At 32.0% G+C, this 18,070-nt stretch overlaps 1 protein-coding gene across 2 annotated transcripts in view; it reads left to right on the top strand.

Moving 5' to 3' along the window:
* bcl2l16 (BCL2 like 16) overlaps window positions 1-17,488 on the top strand; it is a 30,995-nt gene extending 13,507 nt beyond the window's left edge. The window contains exons 3-4 of one of the 2 annotated variants that reach the window (XR_007828232.1): window positions 8,603-8,824; window positions 11,387-17,488. Coding sequence is in view for 1 of the 2 variants with exons in the window: in XM_051116680.1 (XP_050972637.1) it covers window positions 8,603-8,632 (30 nt within the window). In the remaining variant the exon portion in view is untranslated. Of the gene's footprint in view, window positions 1-8,602; window positions 9,557-11,386 lie in introns of those variants that run through there. The other variant, XM_051116680.1, reaches the window with a different exon arrangement.
* Window positions 17,489-18,070: the final 582 nt, after the last annotated feature.

Below are 18,070 nucleotides of genomic sequence, written 5' to 3' on the forward strand. Positions count from 1 at the left end.
TTACAGTGGCTGTAACAGTTCTGTTGTAAAGAAACGGCCAAATTTTAAAGATTAAGTGGACATTTGAATGAAATGTTGTTTAGTCAGAATTATTAAATAAGGATTAGATCATGCAATAAAGTGTAAAAACAATTGTCAGGCCATTGGCACCCTCTGCAGTCATTTGTTAGAATGCATAATGTACGTTTGTTCTGTTGTTTATAATACATGATGTATTTTAACAGTTTTGTTTAATAAAATTATTTTTAAATTATTAAATTATTAATTTTAAAATTATTATTAAAATGATTACTTGCTTTTGATACTTTATTTGAGCTAATTATTTTGGCCTCATTGCTCTATGTATTTTAAGTCATTTTAAAGGTTACTGTTTGCATAGATATATTTTAATTGCCACCAAAAAATGTATTATAATTACCCGATTACTCAATTAGTTGTCAGAATAATCAACCGATTGCTTGATTACCAAAATTATGTCTATCTGTCTCTCTTTACACCTCTGTAAAATAGACAAACACACTGTGATCATTTCCAAATTGCAAAAAAAAAAAAAAAAAAAAAAAAAAAAAAAATGAAAGCACTTATTTATGAAATCCTTAGCCACCCTAAAAAAGATGTAGACTTTATCATACTTTTAAAATGAGTACTTATTACGGAAATAACATCCTGTATATACTTTAAATTAATACATTTTAAATGTACATAATTGCTACTTCATTACAAATGTGTAATTTTAAAATATGGTTAAATACATGACATAAATGTTCACCAAAAAATACATTTTAATTTACCAAATGCACATAAGTTTAACTTATTGCATGTGTAATATACATTTAAATTAATTCATTTTCAATTGTAACATTCATTTAACATGCAACAAATTTAGCCAGCACATAAAATATCTTTAAGGTGCTTTAAAAGATTAATAAAACAATGACTTAAACTGTACTTATAAGTAAAGCTTTTAATTTGATATTATTACAAAGTGCACTTTCTAAAATTAAACATGAAAGTCATGAGAGTATACTCTCTTTCAGAACAAGTGGGCTTTTATTTCAACAATAATATATGATCTGCAACTAGTTTTTTAAAAACATATGTTTAAGATTTGCAGTAAACTAGTGCACAATCAGCACAATTAATTGCACTTCTTTTCACAAGAGGATGAATGCTGTTGTGTAAAAGAGGAAGTACATAAAAGGACTTGCGTCTTTTCTTCTCTCACCACTTCTCCTTGGTCAGCTGTCGCAAAAACATTTTGGTTGCTTAATAAATTATTTACGCAGCGAGGCAGCTAAACATGGAGCATTTAAGTCGTTATGCTGATTCTAGTTCTGTTTGCTCAGTCTAATTGATGCTGGGTGACAGCAGTACAGAGCCATGTAAGGACACGTATGTTACAGTGACTAGGTTTGGTTGTATTGAATTGTCTGCAATGTCCTAGCCTTCTGTTGGCTGACCGTCTGATTAGAGATCCCCTGAGGTGGCACAGTGAATGTCTCTCATCTCTGACTCAGCATATGTCCTGCCAGTGAACCATGCTAGTGCTTGCTAAGGCAAGTGATACTGTTACTGCTGCTAAGCTATGAGACTTATAATTCTTATGTGGCATATGATAAAATAGGCCATAAATAATCACATTCTTAAGTTTTTTTTTAAAAAAAATGTTACTGTAAACTATGTAGTAGTGAATTGTGAAATTATTAATTTAAATGTAAGTACATAGTAGTCAAGGCCACCTAATATAAAGTGGGACCTAGTTTTTTATTTACCATGTTTGTGTTCAGGTTTTTTGGGCGGGCCTGAAATCATGTCTCGATGACACACTGCAGTCACTGAGCATGGGCTGTCCCCTAACATTATAATAACTGGAGCATTAGCAACAATTGTTTGCCTGCTCAATCACAAGTTACAGTCATTACAGTTACTACAGCCTACAGTTCATCATGTGAACATATTACCTGGTTGCAATAATTTACAAAACAGCTCGGTCATCCATTCAGGCTGTAGCTCTATTTGATGGCTGAGAGAGATGGCACGTTTCCCATGAGTGGGCGTGGCTTCGGCCCCCAGCGATTGAGAGCAGAAAATACTGCTTATTTTTTTTTATAACTTATTTACTTGCCTTTTTTTTCTTGTCATTCAGATTTGGCTCTGTGGTTAATAAATTTTCCTGTGGTGTGACAAACTTAGAACACATATTTAATATTGCTTTACATCGACTTTAAGGAACCAAAAATAGTTCTTCTATGTCATAACTGTGAAAAAAAAAAAAAAAAAAAAAAAAAAAAAACTTTTTGGATTGTTTATTTATAAGATACATTGAAAGTTGAAGTCGCCCTGAGCACAAAGACCCCTAACATTCAGACAGGGAGTTTTGTACACGCAAGCAACACATTTATTACTTTGAAAATCTAATCAAATATTATTAAATATTTAAAAGGTTATTGTGAAAACTAAACAAAACCATAACAGGAAGGGAGTAGCAATCACTACTACATAGTGTTAGCATTTAGCATTGGTAAATCAGAATTACCTTTGTGAAAACTTCAGCATACAAAGAGTAGCTACTTGTGACATGAACAATATACTTTAAAAGAATATACTTAAGTGTGATCTGAATGTTTCAGACAATTAATTGCATGCTATTTACAATTAAACTGTATTATAGTTTATATTTATATTAAATTCAGTTGGTTGAACATGCTTTTTTGAACCACATAAGTAGGATTTTCAGTACATCTGTATATGTAATTTCATAATTATTTGTTATTGTCTTTGAAATATATGGTTAAGTGTACTGCTGAATGTTCGGACAAGCATTTATGGTAAACTAAATTAAATTATACTATAATGTAATTTCTGTTGAAACTTGTGTTTTGTATTAAGATATATTTGCAGTTACACATTTTTAATGAAGTTGCAACTTAGAACATTTAAACTTAACTTAAAATGAAATATCAAATGTATTGAGCCCGTTCCTGCCATGGAAGAAAAAAATCATGCCTTAAGTCAAAATTATGACATACTTAAGTCATAATTACAAGATAAAAAGTCAAAGTTATGACTTAAAAAGTCAAAATTATAACTTTAATTATAATTTAATTATAATTTTAAACTTAATTATGACTATAATTACGAGATAAAAAGTCAAAATTATGAGAAAAAGTCTAAATTATGACTTAAAAAGTTGAAATTATGAGGCAAAACGTTTAAAAATGTGACTTTAAAAATCGAACTTATGACTTACTTAAGTCATAATTATGAGATAAAAAGTCAAAATTCTGACTTATAAAATCGAAATAATGACTTAAAAAGTCAACATTATGACATATAAACTCGAAATTATTATGATATAAAGTTTAAATTATGACTTAAAGGCCCAGTTTCACAGACAGGGCTTAGACTAAGACAGAATTAGGCCATACGTAATTTTTATATAGGTGCTTAGAAAAAAAAACATTATGCATTTTGAGACAAAACAAAGGCACTGATATATTTTAATCAGTCAGTTAAAGTGTCTTTTAGTTCAGACAGCTCAGACTTACATTTTAGTCTAGGACTAGGCTTAAGCCTTGTCTGAGAAACAGGGGGATAAAGTCGAAATTATGACTTACTTAAGTCATAATTATGAGATAAAAAGTCGAAATTATGACAAAGTTGAAATTATTAGATAAAAAGTTGAAATTATTACTTTAAAGTCGTAATTACGAGATATAAAAGTCTAAATTATGTCTTAAAAGTTGAAATTATGGGACAAAAAGTTGAAAAATATGACTTTAAAAATCAAACTTATGACTTAAGTCATAATTACGAGATAAATTATGACTTATAAACTCAAAATGATGAGATAAAAAGTTTTTAAAAAAACAGTCTAAATTATGACATTAAAAGTCGAAATTATGATTTACTTAAGTCATAATTACGAGATAAAAAGTCGAAATTATAACTTTAAAAGTCAAAATTATGACTTACTTAAGTCATAATTATGAGATAAAAAGTCAAAATTGTGTCTTATAAAGCTGAAATTATTACATTAAAAACAAAGGCACTGATATATTTTAATCAGTCAGTTAAAGTGTCTTTCAGTTCAGACAGCTCAGACTTACATTTTAGTCTAGGACTAGGCTTAAGCCTTGTCTGTGAGGGCGATAAAGTCGAAGACCTGGTTTCACAGACAGGGTTTATCTTAAGCCAGGACTAGGCCATAGTTCAATTAGGATTTTAAAGTCATTTTTAGAAAAATGCCTTAGAAAAAACATTACTGGTGTGCACATGAGACAAAACAAGGGCACTAAAATATTTCAGGATCAATCAGTGCAAGTGTCTTTCAGTTGAAACAGCTCAGACTTACATTTTAGTCGGGGACTAGGCTTAAGTGAAATTATGACTTGTAAATCAAAATTGACTTAATGACTCTATAAGTGCATTGGTCACAGGATGGTCTAATCTTTACATGTGTTTTAGTATTTTAGTTAGCGCATCAAAATAAGTTTACAAAGCACAACAAAAGATTAAATATGCTTTGAAAGTAAAACTTTCAATTTGACATTATTACAAAGTTAAATTCTTAAAAGTGTACTTAAGCGTGTTAAGAAACAGTCATGAAAGTGTCTCTCTTTAAGTACACTTAAGTGGTCTTTTGTTTCAGTATTATTATATTATCTGCAAGTAGTGTTTTATACTTTTAAGATTTAAAGTACACTATAAGTACATTTAATACAATTACGCACACTTATTTTCCACAGAAGTCATCTTACAAAAATGTCCCAAATCGTAAGTAGATTAGTGATTTGTTACAGAGTCCCTTAATTATTATGCACTCTGAAGCCTGTGTGTGTGTATTGGATAAAGCAGACATAATGCTCAGCTATTGCACTTCATTAGTCATGGGTGAGATCTCAGTCTATAATTTCCAGCAGCTGTTTTTCACTAAGCATCGACTGTAGATGGGAAATTCACTGAGATCCCACAGGATATCAGGTTGCACTGTACACATGATCAATATGTCATGATCAGCAATCCACCTCTGTACATAACGCTTTACAACCGCATTGTAGTGTAAACAGCTGTGTCAGATGCACTCACTGTTGTTCATTATTCAGGAAGTGTTCTTTGAACGCTGGTCTTTGGCTGTTGTACAGTGAATCTGCCCATCCCCCCGCAGCAGTCGGAGCCTGAGTCATGGCTTCATCCTTAAATCACTTCCCACAGTCAGCTGTTCTAGACGCCGACTGCTTAGGCCTGAAAGGAGCTTCGTACACAGAACTTACAAGTGCGTTTGACCTCAACATTAGGCTCTTTTTATACAGGTCTCAAATGCTCTAACTCAGCTTTAAGCGCTCATGAGAAACAAGCTTATAATCATTTCTCCTTTTGCCCTATTATTTGAGAGCAGATTGAGGCTGTGCTCATACATTGAGCGGCTCCACAGATTTAAAGAGAAGTTCATGTGCCGCCTCCGTATATGAAAGATAACAACAAGTTTGACTGAATGCGATGAATGAGACTGTAGCTCTGTTTAAAAACCTAGGGTTTTATGTTAGCATGTTGCTAAGCTAACAATGTAGTCTTATAATAAATACATCACACACAAATATCAGGTAAAACTATTTTATAGATCATTTTCAGTATTTCGTTATCATCATTCTCTTTATTTTAGTATCGTTGGGGTACTGTTCTATTTTTTATTAATATTTTGAGTAATTAGTAATTATTTTATATTTTGGTTAAAGTTTTAGTCATTTATTTAGGTGTTTTTGTCATTTTTATTATTTTTTTATATCTATATTATGTCATCCTAAATTTTATTTATTTATTTTAAATTTCAGTTTTAGTTGTTTTACATCAAGTTATTTAGTCATATCAAACTAACTAGCTGAAAATATATGTGTAAATGTGTATGTGCATGTCTGGGTTTGGTGAAATATATTTCAGAATTTTTGAACAAAGTGTCTTATGTTCATAAAGACTGCATTTATTTGATCAAAAAAGACAGTAAAAATAAAATTGTGTAATATTATTGCTATATATATATATATATATATATATGTGTGTGTGTGCTTGTGTACAAGTTTATTAAAAAAATGTAATAAAATGGTTTAAATGCAATAAAAAAAAACATATGAAGGACTTCTCCTAAATATGGACCCACTTTAACTTTTCTGTTAATTTAACTTTTCTGTTAATCAAAGTGTCAAAATTTCATGTGGTGCGACCATCGGCCATAACTGTTGCTTTGGAAACGTCTTTGAATGACCCTTAATTTATTCTAAATTATTTTTCTACACTATTTGGCATGATTTCCAAAGTGTTTTGTAATCCTGTATAAAATTGCAAAGCATTTGTATTTAAATTTCCATCATATTTACAAACAAACTTTGTCCAGTGATTTCCATTTTATGAAATATCATGCGGTGCGACCATCAAGAAACTACCATTTTGGGACTTTTATGCTGAAATCCATTCAAAAATAGGTCTTTGCATCATATACCAATTTGCCAATGACCCATCTAGCAGGTTTCTAACTCCCTTTCAAATTTTGAAAAAAATTAACCTTTTTAACGGCTGGTATGCAGTAACCATATTTAAATATCATGTGGTATGACCTCAAAAAAACTATTAATATTATTTCTTTAAGTATTTATTTTTATTATAAATTTCATAGTGACCTTTTGTGGGAAGCTACCTTGTTTTTTTAGGTGGCCAATTCTGTGCTAGTACATTTTGACTGAATTTGAAATATCATGTGGTGCGACCACTTCAGAGTGTTTTCCATTACAGATATATGTCCCAGATGGACAGTTTTTGTGCTTTTTAATATTATTTAATATTGAATATTTAATTTAATATTGAATATTTAATATTGAAGGTTTATATACATAAAATACTTTATTTTAGTATCATTTGGAATATGAATCATTTTGGAATTTTTATGCAATTTGGGTCATTTCAGACGGTTTATGTTTACTCGTTGTACAGTATGTGGAAAAAATGCAAAAATTAATTTAGAGCATATAATTTTAGTTTTGGTAATTATGCATTTATTAGTAATTTATTGTGTATTTATTAATAACTATTTCAGTCTATTTTACCAGATTCCACTGCCAAGCAAAGTAAAACAAATGCTTGCTATAGGCAACACGTTAATTCTTACCCTGCAGTCAAGCGCAAATTGAGCAGCCAAGATTGGGCAAGTACAGAAATAACTGGGGCTAAAGAAATACCTGCAGTTAATGTCATGTGCTACACTTTTCACACATCTCTTTAAATATGTTTTTTTAATTATATAAGGTCTTTGCATCATTAGGAGCGACCACTCATCATGTGGTTCGACCAATAACAGGAATAACTGTATTAAAAAAAGTAATCTCATTTCTGTGGTTGAAATATGAATCACTGCTACAGCATGCCTAAGTGAATGGTATTTTTAAAATATTTTTGAATCAGTTTTATGCAATTTACAGGAAAAATAAGTCTGCTAACTACATTTAAGAAGGCAACTTTATAAAACAAAAATATGAGATCATTATTTACAAAAATTCAAAATAAATGCAAATACTTTGTTTCTAAACACTTGAATTACTGAGAAAATCTAAAAAAAACAAAACAAAAACAAAAATAAAATTAAAAAAAAGTTAAGCATGTTAAGGAAAATTAATTAAAATAAATCATGGTCGCACCACATGACATTTTTTAAGTCTATGGCCAGATCATTGAGATAAAGAAAAAAACTTAAAATCACTTAATTTTAAAATTTAATATGAATTTATGTGTACACAGCATTTTTAATGTTTAAACAATTACAACAGATATTATTTAAATTTTTATTTTATTTTAAATTTTATATAAAAATATATAATAATGTTTTATTAATTTTTAATGCTTTCGAAAATTAGGTCTTATGCTCAAAAAGGCTGAATTTATTTGATCAAATACAGTAAAAACATTAATATTGTAAAATATTGTGAAATTTACACTGTACTTTAGATATTATTATGTTATATTATATTATATTATATTATATTATATTATATTATATTATATTATATTATATTATGTTTCATCTATGCCTTTAAATTTCAGAAGGCATCATAATTCCACCCACCTTTTCCAGTAACTTTTGCTTTGGCAGCCTGCCTTTGATGCTTTAAAATGCTGTGTATGTAGGCAGCATACTAGATAGGGAAACAGTGCTAATGTTAGCTATTTAGGCTTTGGATTCCACAGAATGATCCTCAAATAGTCATCAATACACCGGCGGAGCAGATGGAGATTAGGAGGCTTTGCTCAACAGCTGTAGCAAGGCTCAAAAATGGCAGGAGGCTGATTTGCATATGTATGAGCAATGCACCACTATTGTAGTAAATCATTGACATGTAAGCCAATCGTCCACAGTACCACCTTTCATATTTAACTCTCGTTTGATGTGCTCGAATGAATGTTCTAGACTCAAAAGAAGCATGTTGTTTTAATGGGCAGTTCTCTTCTCTTTGGCAGTGGTCAGTGTGCGTTTTGTGGTATTGAGTTATGCAGACACACAGCTGTGGGGGTTGAGAATCATTTAAAACTGCCCACATCTGATTGAGTCTTGCTCTTGCAGTCTCTCCAGGGAAGTGCTGGCAGGATATGAGCTCTGATGGTAATGCAAGTGGACTGTCCCACCCCCTCTGCTCTTCTCTGCAGTCAATGCTGATGAGGCCCTGGAGACGTGGACAGAAGAACACAGATGTATGCAGATATAGTCACTGATGCAGTGATACACAAGACTGGAGATAAATAGCATGCTGGTGAAACTGGTTTTTCTTACTGTAAAGTGCAATCGGTAAGGCACGTTTTACTTTTAATGCTTGGGCACTTCCTGTTCCGAAGGCCTTGTTGAGGGATCCTTATTGCTTGTAGGGGGAGGGTTTTGTATCTTCTCAATCAATAGCGAGACATTATTATGGATCAAAGGTCATTAGTGAGTCATGAGCCGTTTCCTAATCAGGAAGTGATTGGCGATAGGCTGCCAACGCAACATCTGCTGTACACACAATATGGTGGTTATTTGTTTTATGTATTTATAGCAAGATCATCTTTGTCAATTATTACCAGCTATGTTTTGCTGATCCACCAGCTACCAGCATAGGGCAAATTTACCTTTATCTATTTAAACCTAGTTTAAATCTGTAAAAAAATAAAATAAAATAGAAACGTGCTTCTTTTTCATTTAGATTCTAATGTCTCATGTTGTATGAATATAGCTAAAGTACTTGAATGAAAGGCATTTAAAAGCATTTGTTGGAAATGCCATCGTCAGCTATGAAACACTAAAGAAGGCCTCGCCCAAGTTTATCTTAAATAACTGTGGCTCCCTCTAATGTTAAAACAATGTTATTGTAACATTCATTGACAGTAGGACTTCAGGCCAAACGTTTGGAATAATTGATTTTAATATATATATATATATATATATATATATATATATATCTGTGTGTCTGCATAAGACAATTACAGTGCTACGAAAAAATTATATAAAATTATATATAAATTATATTTTAATATAAATACATATACATGCAGGCTTGGTGAGCATAAGAGACTTATGTGTGTGTATATATATATATATATATATATATAAGTTTTGTAGCACTGTAATTGTCTTTTATGTATTATATTATATTATATTATATTATGTTTTTTAAAGAAGTCTCTTCTGCTCACCAAGCCTGCATTTATTTGATCCAAAGTACAGCAAAAGCAGTAAAATTTTGAAATGTTTTTACTATTTAAAATACCTGTTTTCTATAGGAATATATTTTAAAATGTAATTTATTCCTGTGATTTCAAAGCTGAATTTTTAGCAACATTACTTGTTCAGAAATTCTTCAGAAATCATTCTAATATTCTGATTTGCTGCTAAAAAAACAAAAAACAAAAAACATTTATTATTATTATTCTTATTATTACTATTATTATTACTATTACTATTACTATTATTATTATTAATTTAGAGGTACTTGATGAATAGAAAGTTCAAAAGAACAGCATTTATCTGAAATAAAAATCTTTTGTAACATTATAAATGTCTTTATCATCGCTTTTAAACATTTTAGAGCATCCTTGCTAAATAAAAATCTTAAATATATATATATATACACACACACACACACACACACACACACACACAGTATATATATACACACACAGACTCTGAGCTTTTGAATAGTATAGTGTATAATGTTACAAAAGCTTTTTTATTACGTTTCTATTTTTTGAAGAATTCTGAAAAAAAAAATACTCAACTGATTTAAATACTACTACTACTACTACTACTACAAATAAATGTTTCTTGAACAGCAAATCAGAATATTAGAATGATTTCTGAAGAATCATGTCACACTGAAGACTTAAGTAATGATGCTGAAAATGTAGCTTAGAAATTATAGAAATAAATACATTTTAAAATATATTCAAGTAGAAAGCAGTTATTTTAAATGGCATTATTATCTCAACTTGATAATAAGTATATATATAATAAATATAATGAGAATCATTATTAATAATTGAGGATCAATAAGTGAAATAATTGAGCAGCAAATCAGATATTAGAATAATTTCTGAAGGATCATGTGACTCTGAAGACTGGAGTAATAATGCTGAAAATTCAGCTTTGCATTAAAGAAATAAATGACATTAAAATAGAAAACGTTACTTTTAAACTGTAATAATATTTCATAATATTACTGTTTTACTGCATAAATGCAGCCTTGGTGAGCGTAGGAGAAAACACTTTCAAAAACACTAAAAATTGTAGCTAATTATTCCAAACCTTTGGCCAGTAATGTAGGCAGATCTTGTATTTAATGTCATAATTACTTCTGTTGTCTTTGAGACATGGTTAAAATGTAGTGTTGAATGTACAGACAAGCATTTATGGTAAACATTTGTTGGAAATGCCATTGTCAGCTCTGAAGTACTGACTAGGGCCTCGCCCATGTTTACCTTACAAATAACTGTGGCTCCCTCTAGTGTTGTAAAAGTGACATTGTGACATGCATTGGCACTTTATGAAACAGCAAAACATGTTTTGTGGAAATACTTAAGAAGTTCCTCTTTAGACTAAATGCAATGTGCTGAGAGTGAAGTGCAATCATACAATAAGTCTCATCATGTTACATTTGTTTGTGAGAATCCAAAGCAGGTTTATTTCAATAGCAGATTTCACAGTGATAATTCAGTGTGCTTTACAAAAAGTGAAAAATCTGAATAATTTTCAATAGGTGTGCCATTTAGAATTTACAGTACACCTGTTAAGTATCATGCATTAAAATCAATAAGATCAACAGGATTTGTGATATGTTTAAAACTAACACAGCCTAAAAAACCTAATACATTAAAACAGCTCTGATGCATCGAGGCATGGGCTCCACAAGACATCCGAAATGGTCCAGGGATCTCTGAGACAAGACAGTCTGCAACAATCTTTAGGTAGGTGTATTCAGATTAAAGGCATTCTGATTTTACTCTAAACAAAATTAGGGTTGCTGAACTTACCTTGTTAATTTACTGTTGTGACATGAGCCACATTTACCACTGTGGTGGCTCAAACAGTGACGTGTAGATGTAGAGAGTCATGCACAACATAAAACAGAGAAGAGCGATGTTAGAATCATTTGTTTTTAAAATAACTGCTCACAAAATACAAAGAAAACAAAACTACTGTCATTATTTGTCTGTTTGTCTGTCTACATTTATGCCTTATATTTACACATTTGCATTTAGCAGATGCTTTTATCCAAAGCGACCTAGAGGAGCATGAACAATGTATAACAGAGGCAATAATATTCACAGTATACAATGAAAGTTAATTAGAAAGCTAGATTGGTGGCAATGCATGTTGCAAATATTGTTGGCTCTGTGACATGTAAGGCATAAATGTAAATGTAAAGCATAAATGTAGACACTATCTCTCTATCTACAAGCAACCATGTGCAATGTTACTGAACTTACGGTGTTAATTTATTGGTGTTTATTGGTGTCACTCACTGAGGTGACTCTAACAGCAGCATGTGGACAGGAAGAGTAATGCACAACAGAGGTTGTTAAGAAATATGGTTCTGTATGTTTCTGTAATATTAATTTCAGCATTATTGTATGTACATCTGCAGGGTTGCCAACACTGAAGTTCAGTTTGGAGTGAGATTTTTTTGTTTTTTGTTTTGGAGTGTGGGGTTGGGTTGGGGGTGGCGATCTCGATTCCATATCTATTTATATGTATACACTGTACATATAAGGGGATAAAAATGCACCTAAGTGCTTTTTTTAAAGCACCATTTTAAAGTTGGTTTAAAATCCATATTTGCTTGCATTCATTGTGTGTACTTATGAGTATCATTAAAAAAAGAATGTAAGTTATTAACTTTTTAAATTTCACATTTAAAAATATAGTGTTTAATCATTTCTAAATATTTATTCAAATGAAAAACTTAAAAATAAGTAAGCAGGTATGACCTGCAATATTCTAGATACACATATATTTAGTAAAGAGCCATACAGGTACCTAGTGGGTAAACCATGGCATTACAAATGAAAATGATGTTTTTCCCCGATCACAAAATGACTCTAATTTGCCTCTTTGCATTGGAATTTAAAACCCTTTTCTCTATTTAAGCTTAAATACTACACTAATTGTAATATAAGTTATAGAAATATAAAATAATATATATATTTTAAGTCATTAATGGACCATATTTATTAGACAAATAGTATTTAGTACTAAATGATCTCCTTAAAATATTAAAAATTATTGAACTAAAATATAGAACTTTTTTTTTAATTGAAAAATAGTTAAGCTGTATGGTCACATAATAAGTAAGCAATACCTGAGGGTCAAATACAAGAAAACCATATTAATCTTACGAAAATTAACCATGGTTTTATTATAGTAAAAGTGTAGTAACCATTTTTTGGCGCATTGATTACCATTTGTATAACCATAGTTTTACTACAAATACCATGGTTAAACTATGGTTAGTGTAGCAAGACCATGGGTAATTTGTGGTTACCATGGTTTAAATAGTAACCATGTTGTTGTTGTTTTTTGTTTTTTTGTTTTGTTTTGTTTGTAGTTTTGTAGTAAAACCATGGTCGATTTTCGTAAGGGTTGCCTCTCCATCACTCTCTAGAATAAAATTGTACTGTAAATGTCATCGACGTAAAAATCAATGCATAATATACTGTAATGTTTACCAAATTTGCTGCAAATACCTGTATAGTGAAGCTGTCGTCTCTAATGTTGGTTTGTTTGGAGAGCTCTGTGAATCACGCGACCGCGTGGTGGCGATGCTTAAAAATTCCTATTTTAAGTGCAAGTATTAGCATTATAAATGCTGAATTAATACGAACATGTAAAATTAAATTAAGGACATGCATCAAAAAATTGGTAATGTTAGACAATAAATATATATAACAGCTTCGCAGTAAACTGTTTTTGCAGTGTTGTCTTATATTAATGTCCGTTAAAGGGGTCATCGGATGCTAAGTTCATGTTGTTTGAACATTAATGTGTGTTGGCAGTGTATGTACAAATGTACCCTATAATGATAAAAATCCATGCAGTGGTTTTTTAATTAATCTGTAAATATAATATTCCCTTTTTCAAATCAAGCCATTCTCAGATGCCTGTCGGTGTGGCGTCACATCCACAGAGGCCGCTCCCACGATAGTTGATTGACATGAGCGTCTTACCTCAGATCAGCTGTAACAGTCCGACCTTCATTGTTTTAATGCCAGAGCAGGGATGTAAATTAGACAAGAATATCTCCGATTGACAGTTGAGATGTTGTGTTGCTGGATGTAATAATGAACATAGTGGTTGTCATTTACTCCCGACATCTGAGCTGCTGAAGATGCAGTAGATTACGTTTGTTTGTGAAGGGAATGGGCCTCCCGATCTACATATATCCGTCTATGTTCGCGTGAATCATTCATGATCCAGCTTCACTTACAGCAGGAGTGAGTATAAGGGTTTTTTTATGAATCTTTGCGATCGCCTTTCCTAATAACGTGCTAGTTAGCAAGTTTAGCGGCTAAATGCGGCTAAAGTAAACAGGCTCGTCAGTCCACAGAGAGAAGAGAGGGGCAGGGCGAGCAGAACTCATTAACATTTAAAGCAGCCTCGACCAGAATGGGTTGATTTTTGCAGAGCTCATTTTGACAAGGTAAAAAGGGTGTTGTTTTACACTACCATTGAGAATTTTTAACCAAAGTATATTAGAGACTTTTCATTAAGACCCTAAAGAATCATATCAACGTGTGGAAAATGGGCATCCGATGACCCCTTTAAAGCATGACTGTAATTCTGTAAACAAAAAATTGTTGATGTAAAAAAAATAAAGACATAGCCACTGTCTCCAAAATGATTTATTCAGTTATGACAGACACAGCAATGCATCATGTTCTGCAAGATCATCATGTTTGTAGTGTGTTCCAGGGAATTAAAATGTAGCCTACAATATAATACGATATAATATTAATACAATATATATTTCAGACCTATAATAGTAACTAATAATAATGACAGTAATGTGTAAGGCTGCATAAAATGAAAATATTCAATAAAACAGGCTAAAACTGCCTCAATGTATAATTAATGGTTGGATTCCAGAACTGATAACATAAAACACATATAATAATACAATACAACATTTACTGTAGTAGTCATAAAATTTACTGATTTGAGAAATTTTGTATTGCCCTTCAGATTTGGCAGTGAGATTCGCCAATTTTGACATCTCTTTCGTTGTCATTCTGTCTGCTTCTGTGCTGTTGTCCAGTTGGCATTTTCACCCCAAAATGGCGGACGAAGCACCACCTAGTGGCTGTTACCAAAAAATCATCAGAGTTTTGCCTCTTGGTATTCTATACTCAAGTTCCAGGCACTGATATAGACATTCAGTGATACAACTTTTTTTTTTAATATCATGTGTGTTTTGTATTGGCCTCTTTAAATGAATATTATTCTATCAAACAGCTATATACTCAAGTCATGCCTGGCAACTGACAAATTTCTATTCAATATCATTAGAATACATAACAATTAAGGTAATAATTAACAATAAATAAGCATTTTGGAGACCACAGATTTATTAGCAAACTAATGAGGCCTATGTAAAACAGTGGAGATACTATAGGTGTATTATGGTTTTACACATGAATTTCAAAACATCTTTCTTCATGTTTTACACTGCACAAAATTTACCTGAGGGTTAACAATGAATCCTGTGTATTTATAATGTGACACTAATGCACTGTGTGTTTTTACACCTTTCTAGCCATCACTATTTGGCCCTTGGCCCATGTTAAAGGCATTTGGTTTAGAATTGACCACAGATATCAAAATATGTGTTATATTAGTATGTTACTGAAATCTTCTTTTAATGAAATGCTGTCATGTGAGTATAAATATATATCACACCTGCCTTTCTTGAACCCCATATGACTGACTCAGATTACATTTATTCTCTGTGTTACAGACTAACTACCATTCAAAAGTTTGGGGTCAGTAAGACTTTTAGCACTGAAGACTGGAGTAATTCAGATTTGATCACAGAAATAAATCACATTTTAAAATATATTAAAATGGAGAACAGTTCTTTTAAACTGTAATAATATCACTCGTTTTACTGTAATTTTTAAACATAATAAAAATGTATCTGCCCTATACCTTTGAACAGTTATGTATTTAACTCTAAAATGAACTAAATAACAAGTTGTTTTCCTAGCACAGAGAGGAATGCTATTAATGGCAAAATAAATAACATATTTAAATACAATACTCATGTCTGCTTTTGTTGCCAAATCCATTACAAAGGATAATCTTACAATTATATTGGCCTTTCAGTGGATCAGCAGGCTTCAGGGCTGATATCTGCTCTCAGCAGCTGTTGTGTGATTAGAGCTTATGAAAATAACAAACCTGTTGACATAAACTAGACAAGTATGTTGAGCTCATGTACGTGTGCTATAGAAATAGCACTGTCAGTCAGATTCACTATAGAAATCAGTGGATGCTGTGTACTCTCATTTTTACTTAAAGCTCACGTGATATTGTTCAAAATTGAAATTTCAGATGAAAGTGGTCATAAAAATTTTCACTTAGTGGGAAAAGATAATACCAATTAAATCTGCTGCAATGTTGCTTTTACAGTAATTTTTGAGATACTCAGTCACCATGTGATGAGTTTTAAATGACAACATAATGGTAAAATTAGACATTTTAATAATAATTGCAGCAAGATTTTACTATAATTTGAAAGGAACACAACAAGATGAAAGAAGAAATCACCTATTTACAGACAACAGGGCATGATGCTATTGCTAACCTAAAGGGATAGTCCACCCAAAAAAATGAAAATTCTGTCATTAATTACTCACCCTCATGTTGTTCCAAACCTGTAAGACCTTCGTTCATGTTCTGAACACACACTTTGTCTTACCCATAGACAGCAACTGACACGCTCAAGGCCCAGAAAGGTAGTAAGGACATCGTTAAAATAGTCCATATGACATCAGTGGTTCAACTGTAATATTATGAAGCAACGAGAATACTCTTTGTGCACAGAGAAAACAAAAATAACCACTTTATTCAACCATTTCTTCTCTTCTGTGTCAGTCTTCGAAACTCACAGGCTGTCGTTGTTGCATCACACCCACAGAGGCCACTCCCACGATAGTTGATTGACATGAGCGTCTTACCTGAGATCAGTTGTAACAGTCCAACCTCCATGTTTTGATGCTGGAGCAGGGATGTAAGTTAGACAAGAATTGAGCGATTGAGGTGTTGTGTTCCTGGATGTAATAATGAACATAGTGGTTGTCATTTACTCCCAACATCTGAGCCGCTGAAGATGCAGTAGATTACGTTTGTTTGTGAAGGGAATGCGGCTCCCGATCTACATATATCCATATATGTTTGTGCAAATCATTCATGATCCAGCTTCACTTACAGCAGGAGTGAGTATAAGGTTTTTTTTTTAAATAAATCTTTGCGATCGCCTTTCCTAATAATGTGCTAAACGCACCAAACGCGGCTAAAGTAAACAGGCTCGTCTCTCCACAGAGAGAAGAGAGGGGCGGGGCGAGCAGACCTCATTTGCATTTATAGCAGCCTCGACCAGAATGGGATGATTTTTGCAGAGCTGATTTTGACAAGTTAAAAAGGGTGTTGTTTTACACAACCATTGAGAATTTTTAACCAAAGTATATTATAGACTTTTCGTTAAGACCCTAAAGAATCATATCAACTTGTGGAAAATGGGCATCCGATGACCCCTTTTAAGTACCCCTGAGAGTTTAAAATACATGTTTTAATAATCATCACATTTGCATGTTCACGGTTCTCTGACATTGGTTAATGGTCATATGGCTTGCAGGTAAACATAAAATATTTCATCTTTTTCAGTAAGTCTGTTATCTTGATTATTTTAAAAGGGCTTATTTTAAGTTTACATTTTATTTAATTACTTATTATCCTTTCATTAAAGGAGAAGTCCACTTACAGATAATGTACTCACCCCCTTGTCATCCAAAATGTTCATGTCTTTCTTTCTTCAGTCATAAAGAAATGATGTTTATTGAGGAAAACATTTCTGCATTTTTCTCCATATAATGGACTGATATGGTGCCCCAAGTTTGACAAAATGCAGTTTAAATGCGGCTTCAAACGATCCCAAATGCGGTTGTAAACGATCCCAGCCGATGAAGAAGGGTCTTATCTAGTGAAACGAACAGTTATTTTCATTTAAAAAATACAATTTAAATACTTTTTAATCTCAAACGCTCGTCTTGTCTTACTCTCCCTGAACTCTGTGTATTCTGGCTCAAGACAGTTAGGGTATGTCGAAGAACTCCGTCTGTATTTTCTCCCTCAACTTCGAAAATAATTTCGAAATCATCCTACATCACTGCAGAAGTACCGACCCAGTCTTTGCAAAGTGAACATGCAAAGAAGATCAAACACCCTTAACAAAAAAGGTAAAACAGCGATATAGGACGATTTTGAAGTTGAGGGAGAACATAAGTTTTT

This window comes from Labeo rohita, chromosome 8, assembly GCF_022985175.1.
Source record: "Labeo rohita strain BAU-BD-2019 chromosome 8, IGBB_LRoh.1.0, whole genome shotgun sequence".
Classification (NCBI taxonomy): Eukaryota; Metazoa; Chordata; class Actinopteri; order Cypriniformes; family Cyprinidae; genus Labeo; species Labeo rohita.